The 10,409-nt window shown below is 61.0% G+C and overlaps 1 protein-coding gene across 2 annotated transcripts; it reads right to left on the bottom strand.

Moving 5' to 3' along the window:
- Positions 1-8,210, bottom strand: SAMD1 (sterile alpha motif domain containing 1). Of its 2 annotated transcripts, none has more exons than XM_084610080.1 (5): positions 7,150-8,210; positions 2,770-3,166; positions 2,156-2,249; positions 1,477-1,588; positions 1-802 (listed from the first exon to the last, which is right to left on the bottom strand). In XM_084610080.1, the coding sequence occupies exons 1-5, from the start codon at positions 7,870-7,872 to the stop codon at positions 644-646; spliced, it is 1,485 nt and encodes a 494-aa protein (XP_084466206.1). In that variant the 5' UTR covers positions 7,873-8,210; the 3' UTR covers positions 1-643. The 2 variants fall into 2 exon arrangements, with proteins under 2 accessions (XP_084466206.1, XP_084466205.1); XM_084610079.1 differs by having other exon boundaries at positions 2,770-3,169.
- Between the last annotated feature and the right edge of the window lie 2,199 nt (positions 8,211-10,409).

Genomic DNA, 10,409 nt, shown 5'->3' on the forward strand with positions numbered 1-10,409 from the left:
ATCCCTGCCCCACCCCATCCGGAAAGCAGGGAGACTAGATGTTGGGGGTGAGGGGAGATCAAACCAGAGTGCCATGTCCTGAGTCGGGGCGGGGAGGAGAGCTAAAAGAGGCCCCCCACCAAAGTCCTCAGACATCTCCTGGGCACGAAATGAGCGAAAAAATCCACCTCTCCCACCTGCCCCCAGCTTGAAATGGCCAACGATGCTACGATGTGAGACTAACCAAGGGAATAAACACACAATGGAGGAGCGGGGGGGTGGGGGGCAGTGCTGGGCACGGATTCCCCCCTCCCCCCAAAAAACACCCCTGTAAACCCCTCCTCCGAATCCTACGCCTTCACTCCCTCCCCACTGCAGGTTTTCTACCCCTCCCCAGCCACTTGGGGGTTAATCACGAGAGGGGGGAGGATGCAGCTAGGATGCCAGGGTCCTTTCCTGGCTCTCTTCCCCCCTGCACCAAAAGCCCCCAGGCTGATGGACACCCCCCCATCATCCGTTTCCATGGAGATAGAGGGATGCTGGGAGGGCTGATTCCCGAGACACCCGGGGAAGGGGTGCAGCAGGCAGGGAGGGGCCCGGCAGGAGGCAGCAGCTGCTGGCACAGTCCCGCTTGGCCCCAGCTGCGACCCCCCTGTCTCCCTGCTCAGCCCAGGAAGGAATCCACCTCGTCCTCCTCGAAATGGCTCTGCTGCAGCACCTTGATGTGGTACTCGTAGATCTTCAGCGCGGGGCCCAGGCGGATGGACAGCCCGGTCAGGACGTCTGTGCGCTGCATGAGCAGCAGGGACTTCCCGTCGATCTCCTGCGAGGGACAACGGAGGAAGGGTTAACAGGGCTGGGGAACGGGACACGGGGCCTTTCTCCTCTAGGGGACTGGTTCTCTCCACACAATGCTCCCTGCCTCTGAGCTGGCAGCTGCCCCCACCCCTGAGCACTGACCCAGGGGCGCCAGAACGGGAGGGGCCCAGGCCCATCCACTTTTCCACCACGGGCCCGGCCCCCCCCGACCAGGCCAGAAGCTGGAGCCCAGCCAGGTAAGAGCGGCCCCGGGAGCCCGGGCAACTGTGGGAAACTGCAGACCCTCCACCTGCCTGGAGTGGGGGGGGCGCCCCCCCGAGAGCAGCACCCGACCCGTGTCCCCACCCCTTAAGCCCCCCGCCCAGGGCAAATGGAGGGTCTGTGCCCAGGGAGCTGTTATCAAGGCCCAGCTGCAGCTCTTCAGCCCCCGAGGCCCCACCCCCAGGCCAGGCCTGTAGCCAGAGCCAGGTCAGGGTAAAAGCCGCATGAGCAGCTGTGGGGAGCTGCGGACCCTCCACCTGTCCTGGGACATGGGCCAGGACTGCTCTCAGGGCCTGCCACCTCCAGGCTTGGCTGGGGGGCAGGTCCTCAGGGGAAGGGGTGGGGCCACAGAGGGGGTGGGGCCTCAAGCCCCTCCCCCCCACACTTTCAGGAGGGATCCATCAGCCCTGCACTGACCTGCTCCTGAAAGGCCAACGCCTGCTCTGCAAATCCAGCCTCTGTGAAATAATCCACCACGTCCATCACTGTCCACTCCACGGGGTCCGAGGGCTTCTCCTTCTTCACCGAGCTGGGCGGGGGGGAAAGGGGAACAGAGCCATCAGGGTCCTGGCCACAACCCTCATCTCCCAGGCAGACACAGCCCACACCCTGCCTTCATCACCAGGTCTGAACTCCCCTGCCCCATCCCCTCCCACACTGGGGGGAGTCCCCTGACATCTCGAGGGGAGGGGGCTGGGAGCCAGTCCCTCTCTGCAACAGGGGTCTCCAGGCAGCCAAGGGTTAATGGAGGCAGGAAGGGAATGGAGGAGCTGCCAGAGCATGGAGGGCTTCGCCCATGCCATGGGGGTGGCAGGCCCTGGAGGCTCCCACTGGGGTGGGGCACTGGTGCAGCCGGGAGTCGCTGGGGGAAGCAGCAGGGAAACATGTCACATGTGGAGATTTAAGGACCCAGCCGCCAGGGGTGAGGTGGGAGAGAGTGGGTTGATAGCCATGGGGATGGGGGACGTTATAGAGCCTGACTTGCTCACACAGGGCTCACAGACTAAATACCAGCCCTGGCGCTGTGCAGAGGGAGATCCTCCTGGTGGCAGCAAGGCGGACGGGCAGGCAAGAAGTCAACGAGCGCAGGACTTACACGCAGCTGAACGGTGTCCCGTCCGCTGCCTGGATGCCTGGCCGCCCGGGGGACAAGGGCACAGGGGGGTCCGCGCCCGCGACGGCTGGAGAGACTGCAAGCAGGAGAGAACGAGAGAGAGATGTCAGGCCCGGCACAATCACAGACAGGGCTTTCACCTCCCCGTGGAACATGAGGAAACCAGCCCCCCGCAGCCCCTGGCTCCCCTGATGTCCTCCAGCCCGACTGATACCCCTCAATCTTGTCCCATTGTCCTGGTTTTCCTCCCGCCCCTAAAGTTCTGCTGATGCTCCTCGATGCTGACCCGCAAGCCTCTGCTATCCCGGCCCTGGGCTCCCCCTTCCCACAGCTCTTCCGATGCTCCTCAATCATGTCTTGCAGCCCCCTGGATATTCCAGTTCCAGAGCTGTCCCCCGAACGCAGACACAGCCAGTACAGCGGAATTTCACAACATCCCCAAGGCTGAGACCTGCCAAACTCATTTCACAGGTGATCTCAGCCACTGCACCTCACCAGTCTCACCCTTCCCCCCCCCTCCGCCCATAGACCCTTGGTTTCCCCTTACCCTTTCCCTAAGAGAAATTTCAGCCCCTGGAGTCTCCCCAATCCGATACCTGCTCTGTCTGGCTGCCCGTAGGAGCCCCCTTCCTTCTTGCCCATCCCGAACTGCTGGCAGGCGCTCTCCCCAGGGGAGCAGGCCTTGGCATGACACCTCTCGCTGCCTTCGCGGTGGGGGCGCTCGGAGCCCTTGTCCGGGGAGTGCTCGTCCGGGGGGTGCAAGTCCCTGGTGTGGCCACCCCCCGCGGGACAGTCCTTCCCACCACGCCTGCTGTCCTTACAGTCCCCGTTCATCTGGCTCTGCTCGGCGGGGGCTGCTTTGCCGTCACTCTCCAACCCAGCCCCGGCGCCCGCCCCCTCGTAGTCCGGAGCCTCGGAGCCCTCCGACATGGTGGAGGCCTCGTCATCCTCCTCTTCCTCCTCCCCCTTCTCCTCCGATGGCTCCTCCCCGGCCTTCTGCGGGCACCAAGAATCCAGAGTTAGAGACCCCAGGAAGCTGCTCCCCTGTGCCCTGCACAAGGCATCTTCTGGGCAAGGCTGGGGCTCCTGGTTTTACCCACCATTGGGCCCCATCTAGCCACTCTCCCTGACTCGGGACCCCCTGCTAACCCAGCCCTGGGCTCCACGCCCACATCAGCTCTGCCAATGCCCCTCAATCCTGCCTGGAGCCTCCTGCTAGTCCAAATTTGGATCCCCACCCCAGCTGTGGTGGTGCCCCTTGATCCCAACCTGCAGCTCTCCACCCCCACTATTCCAGTCCCCATACTCCCTTCTCCAGCACCCTGCCTGCTCTAGTGTTAGGCGACTCTTAGGGTACAGGGCTAAGCATCTAACCACAGCGAGTTGGTCACAGCATAAAAATTGACCCTCAAACAGGAAGCTGCTGGGCTACCAGACTACCTCATCAAAAGAGACTTCCTCCTGGAGAGCGCCAGCTGCCACGGAGACCCCTCTGCCGGAGCAGACTACCGGGCACACGTCCAGCTGGACCCACTCCTAGAAGCACCAGGACCACTTTGACTGTGGCAGCACTGGACTGGGGAAGAGTTTGTTGTAAACAAAGGGTGACCAGATAGCAACTGTGAAAAATCGGGATGGAGTGGGGGGTAGTAGGCGCCCATATAAGGAAAAGTCCCAAAAAACGGGACTGTCCCTTTAAAAACGGGACATCTGGTCACCTTAACTTTACGCCCAAAGCTCATGTTGAGATGGGTCAGAGGCAGCATGGTCCAATGTATGTGGCACCAGCCTAGGAGTCAGGAGACCTGGGCTCTATTCCCAACTCTGAAACTGGCCTGTCGGGCGGCCTTGGGCAAGTCACTGCCCTGCTCTCTGCCTCAGTTTCTCCAGCTGTAAAACAGGGATAATCCTTCCTTTGTCTGTCTAGATTATAAATTCTCTGGGGCAGGAACACTCTCTCTCTTGCCACATGCCTGTGCAACACTCTGCACAATGGTGGGTCCCTAATCTCAGATGGGGGCCCCTGCCGCACCCAGCCCGAAGGGGCCCCCGCCCATCTCAGCTGGGGCATCTAGGCACTAATCCAACTCAAACAAAAAAAATGTCTGAAGCAAAACCAGGAGCTCCCAATTTAGTTTTAACAGAGCCTGTTAAAATAGCTCATTAGGATTTAGAAGATAATTACACCCCCGCACCCTTCTGCTTTTAAAAGGAACAAAAATGGTTTAAAAAAAATAGAAATAGAAAATATACCCCCCCTTTGTTCTTTTACAACCACCGCAGCAAAAACAGAGCGAAAGTCCAAGTTCTTCAGCAAGATCTGGCTCTCCCTTCGTCAGAGGCCTCCCCCGTGCAGACTGCCTACCTGAGGAAGCCATGCCAGAGATGCCTGGTTTGTTATTGCCGGGCTGCCAGCCAGGCCCGTGCGGAGTGCTCTCATTATAGTTATATTATGGTAGTGCCCAAAGGTCCCAGTTAGAACTGTGCTGGGCACTTCATAAAGAGAACACAGCCACCCCCAAAACACAGGCAGAGATTGTAGGGTTGCCCAGCAGGCCTGCACCAGGGGTCCTGGATTGTTAAAAGATGGGAAGCAAAGAGTAGGATCAGATGATCAGTTTTCACCATGGAAAGTGGTAAATAGCGGGGTCCCCCAGGGAGCTGTACTGGGACCCATTCTGTTCAACATATTCCGAAATTATCTGAAAAAGGGGGCAAACAGTGAGGTGGCAACGTTTGCAGAGGATACAAAATTACTCATGGTAGTTTAGTCCAAAGTGGACTGCGAAGAGTTACAAAGGGATCCCACGAAACTGGGTGATTGGGCAACAAAATGGCAGATGAAATTCAATGTTGATAAATGCAAAGTAATGCACATTGCAAAACATAATTCCAACTATATGTACAAAATGATGGGGTCTAACTTAGCTGTTACCACTCAAGAAAGATCTTTCAGAGTAACAGCCGTGTTAGTCTGTATTCGCAAAAAGAAAAGGAGGACTTGTGGCACCTTAGAGACTAACCAATTTATTTGAGCATGAGCTTTCGTGAGCTACAGCATCCGATGAAGTGAGCTGTAGCTCACGAAAGCTCATGCTCAAATAAATTGGTTAGTCTCTAAGGTGCCACAAGTCCTCCTTTTCTTTTTAAGAAAGATCTTGGGAGTCATCATGAATAGTTCTCTGAAAACTTCCACTCAGTGTGCAGGGCCATCAAAAAATTAACAGCATGTTAGGAACCATTAGCAAAGGGAAAGACAGTAAGAGAGGAAATATCACAATGCCACTATATGAATCCATGGTGCACCCACACCTTGAATACGGCATGCAGTTTTGGTTGCCCCATCTCAAAAAAAAAAAAAAATACATTAGCATTGGAGAAAAGCAACAAAAATGATTAGGGGGATGAAACAGCTTCTGTATGACAGATTAAAACACCTGGGACCGTTCAGGGGGATATGATAAAGGTCTATACAACCAGGAGTGGCGTGGAGAAAGTGAATTCAGAAGTATTATTGACCCTTTCGCATAACACAAGAACCAGGGGTCGCCCAATGAAATTAACAGGCAGCAGGTTTAAAACAAACCCAAAGAAGTTCTTCTTCACACAACACACAGCCAGCCTGTGGAACTCGTGGCCAGGGAGTGTTGTGGTGGCCAAAAGTGGAACTGGGCTCAGAAAAGAATGAGATACGTTTATAGGGGATAGATCCAGCAATGGCTATTAGCCAAGATGGTCAGGGAGGCAGCCCCATGCTCTGGGTGTCCCTAAGCCTCTGACTGCCAGAAGTTGGGACTGGATGACAAGGGATGGATCACTCACTAATTGCCCTGTCCTGTTCGTTCCCTCTGGTCACAGTCACTGTTGCAAGACAGGTTACTGAGCTAGAGGGAACATTGGGCCGGCCCAGGAAAGCTGTTCTTATCATAAGGCTGTGCTGGGCCCAGCATTGGTTGCCAGGGGGCTGTCTGGCAGGGCTGGGGCCCAGCGCCCACGAACGGTTGCCGGGAAGCAGCTTGCAGGTTGGTTGTTCCTGGATGCTTTGCTGTGAGCATAGCGCTGTTTGAACAGACCCATCCATCACACAGACTGTCCAGACCAACGCATCACAGCCAGGACAGGCATCGTCGCCCAGGACCTTGCCAGGACAGGAGGCCTCAGCGGATCAGAAACTACGGCGGCACTCGTACCCTAAACTGGAACAATCCTGGACCTCACCCAACCCGATTCCCATGGCCGCTTTCATTCTAAGCCCCTTCGATGGGCACTGCCCATGGTCCCTCCCACTCCAGATGCCCCATGGCACCCCAGGCAGTCCTGCCTCTTGACACCTTGCATATCCTGTGACTCTCCGGGCATGTGCCTGTACAGGAGCGAAAGAGGCTGCCCCAGGGCCCGGCCACGGGCACCTTCCCTGGAAACAAGCACCAGATCACTGCCTGACCCCTAACTCCCTGGCAGCCCTGCCCCAAGCAGCCCCGATCCCTTTACTCCATGTGCAGCCCTTTCCTATGCATCCCCCCTCCAGCCATCACCTTCTTGTGCAGCCCTTTCCACCCCACGCTCAGGTCCTATCCCAAGCACCCCCTAAGCCAACCCTTTTCTGAGCTGAACCTCCCCTGTGGCCCAGGGCACTGCCCCCTGCTCACTGCCCCTCCCCCCACAGGGGCCGGAGCACCGCTCACTCCCCCCCCAGACACAGCCCCGCCCTTCCCAGACATTGCCCCTCCCCCCACCAGGGCACGGCTCACTCCCCCCGCCCCCAGACACTGCCCCTCCCCCTCCGGGGCCGGGGCACCGCACCCCCTCGCCCCACCCTGGTACTCACGTGCCGCCTGCCCAAGCCTTCCCCACCCCCGCCACTGCCCCTTTCCCCCGGTCACCGCTCACCCTCCCAGTCCCTCCGGGCGCCAGGGCGCCGCTCACCCCCACCCCGACCCTCCTGCCACCTGCCCCAGGCCCTCCCCCGCGCTCACCTTGCTCCGGTGCGCCCTGGCGTGGGGGGCGCGTCCCTGGGGCCCCCTTTCCGCCCGGGCCACAGCAATGCTGCCGAAGCGGGTCCTTTCCAGCCTCCCGCGGGCCACTTCCTCCTCCAGCAGCCCCTGGACTCGGCCGCGGGTCACCCGGCCGCCGCCGGCCGCGCTCCCATCCCCGCCCAGGTAGCGCACGATCTCCCGCAGGCTGACTGGGGAGCTGCGCTCCGGGGCCTCCTCTTCTGGGGCCGGGGGCGCAGGGGGCGGCGGCCGCTCCCGGCCGGTCCTACGAGGCGGCGGCGGCGGCTCGGCGCGGGGCGCTGCCCGGTGGGAGCGGGGCGCGGCGGGAGCCGGTGCCCGCGTGGAGCGGGGCGCGGCGGGGGACGCTCCGGGCGGGGAGGCGCGGTGCGGGCGGGAGGCGCCCCCGGGGCGCTGGGCCGGGGCCGGCGCCGGGGCCCCCCGGCGGGGCGGCTGGACGCGGGCGGCGTTGCGGTAGGAGATGCTGCCTTTGTAGCTGACTCGCAGCACCGCCCGCTGCTGGATCAGCTTCTCCAGCTCGGCCCGGGTGCGCTCGGGCTCCGGCCCGTGTCTCCGCCGCACCATGCGGCAGATGCGCTCCAGGTCCGGCCGCGCCTTGCGGGAGCGCAGCGAGTCGATGGTGTCCAGGATCCACTCCTGGTAGCGGGGCGCCTCCTGCCCCGGCGGGGGCGGCGGGGGCCCGGCCATGCCGCCGCCTCCTGGTTCGCCCGGCCGGGGCCGCTACCGCTTCTCTGCCTCCCCTCCCCCGGGGGCTGCGCCCGCTGCACCGGCTCCTTCGGCGGGGCCTTCTGCGGGCGGCTGCACGGTCCCGGCGCCGCTGGCGCTCCCCGCTGCACCGGCTCGGCTCGGCGCGCCGCCCCCTGCCCGCGCGGAGTCGCTCCTCCTTCCCCGGGCGCTATCCCCCGGCCGGGCTCCCCAAGCGCTGCCGCGGCTGCAGCTGGAGTCGGTGGCGCGCGGGCTGGTCCCGGGCAGGCAGCGCGAGCCCCTCCCTCCCCGCCGCACGCGCCGCCGCCCGGGACCCGCAGCCCCTCGCGCGGCTTAAGGAGGCGCCGCTGCCCGCAACCTCCCTTCCCCCGGCCGCTTAAGGTGGAGCCGGCGAGTTCCGAGTCCTGCGTGTTTCCCGGCACTCCGCCGTCCAGCCCAGCCCCTCACCCCTGCCTTTCTGACCCCCAACAACAGTCCTCACCGCTCACCCATCCCCCTCTCCACCCCCCACCAGCATTCATCCCCCCAGGTCCCCTCCCCCCCGACCCACAGCAAACTCTTCCCTATCCCCTTCCTGCCCCCTCCCCGAAACCTGCCCTACCTCCCAGCAGCCGACTCCATCCCGCCGCAGTCGCTGCCCCCCCATCACCCCACTTCCCGCACAGGGGAGCTGGCCCATGTCCCCGCTTGCAGCTGGCTTTGGTGGTGCTGCAGAGCGGCATTGGTGGAGGCTTGGTCGCCCCTTTAGGGGATGGGGAGCTCATGGGGTGCTTCCATGCCCCCCCCACCCGACAACTAGGGGCTCAGGGTGCGGGCGAAGTAACCCTGGGTCCATCCAGAGGGGGGGCAGCTAAGCAAGGCTGGCTCAGAGGGGTGGGGAATAGAGCACGGGGCCTTTCTCCTCTAGGGGGCGCCCGTCTGGTGGGGGGCTGGAATGGGACACAGGAGCCTGTCTGCCCTAGGGGGGGCTGCTGGTGGCAATTGAACTCTTACCCGCTGCCCCCCATTCTGCTGCCTCAGGGGCCCCCTTGCTGCAGTTCATTCTGGCCCCCAGCAGATGGGCCACCATAGCCTCTGAGGCAAGCAACTCACTTTAGCTCTTTTGGCTGGGGCCTGGTTAGTCACAGCCAGGCCCAAATGAGCCAGGGAGCCTGAACTCCTAAGTGGGGGGGTGGGGGCACCCTTCTGGTGAGACACAGGACCACAGGGCCCAAGTCCCAGACAGCTGCCAGGGCCCAGGACTGTGGCAGCAAAATCCTGAAAGCCCTTAAGGGCCCTTGCTGCTTGCCCGCTCCCCCGCTGGCAGGATTTTGCAGCACAGCTGGCAGACTGGCAGCAGCCGCTTTCCCTCTCTGCATGGCTGGCTGGCGCCAGCTGAAAACACCACTGAGCCGTTCACCCTGAGTGTGCAGCCCCATGGCTGTTGGGTTGGATTTGCAGCTCTGGAGCTACCTGGCAGTCAGACCTGGCTCTCAGATAGCCCGGGCCCAGATTCCCAATTCACATCATGCCACTGGCATCACCTGGTGTCAATCGGCACCACTCCCTTAGAGTCCACAGAGACGAAAGACTGATGCCAGCTGAGGATCTAGTTTCTTATCTGGCTACCAGCCTCAACCAACGGCCCCTGGCCTGAGGGATGGTACCAGGCACAGCTCCGTGCAGGACATCTTGGGGTATGAGGCTCCAGCCAGGCACGATGAAGGAAGTGGGGGTCAATGGGGGGGCAGGGGCGAGAACAGCAGCCTTGGTTATCATCACTTTATAGATGGGAAAATGAGGCAGAGAGAAGGGCTCAGGTCACACAGCTGGTGGCACAGGACCCAGGAGTCCTGACTTCCAAGCCCCATCCGATCCTAACGCCCAGAGCCAACTCCCCTCTAGAACCCAGGAGTCCTGACTCCCAGCTCCAGCTGCCCTGGCCTTACTCAGTAGATCCCGTCACAGAGCTGGACTAGAACCCAGGAGTCCCAGTACACAACCCCACCCCCACGCTCATGCACCTCACTTTAACCGCTAGAACATGGTCCCTTGGTATTGCTGGAAATAGTAGCCAGTCACATGATCAGTCCTATGCCCTCTGACATGGGGGGGTGGATTAAGGAGGGGCCATGCTTGAAGCCGCCCTGCTGCGCTAATCATGGAAGGCATCCAAAATGGTGGACGGGGACAGTCTGCAGAGGTGTAGCCAACGTAGGCGGGGTGGAGAAAAGGACTTGGAGAATCCAGACTCCTGGGTTCTATTTCCAGCGGTGGGAGCGGAGTGGTGTCTAGTGGTTAGGGGAGGGGCTGGAAGCCAGGACGCCTGGGTTCTGTGTGTGCTCCACTCTGTAAGAGGCGGATAATACCTGACACACACATTACAGACAGTCAACGTGCAATCTTGGTGATTTTTAAAAAAGGAACTAAAAGTAGCTTAGGCCCAATGCCCGCCCCCACCCCAAAATCCTCTGCCAATTTTTACACACTTTTTAGGCCCCCCACTCATGTAAGACCCACGCCAAACAAACAGGGGATCT

Source organism: Lepidochelys olivacea, assembly GCF_965140295.1.
Source record: "Lepidochelys olivacea isolate rLepOli2 genome assembly, chromosome: 20".
In the NCBI taxonomy this organism is placed as follows: domain Eukaryota; kingdom Metazoa; phylum Chordata; order Testudines; family Cheloniidae; genus Lepidochelys; species Lepidochelys olivacea.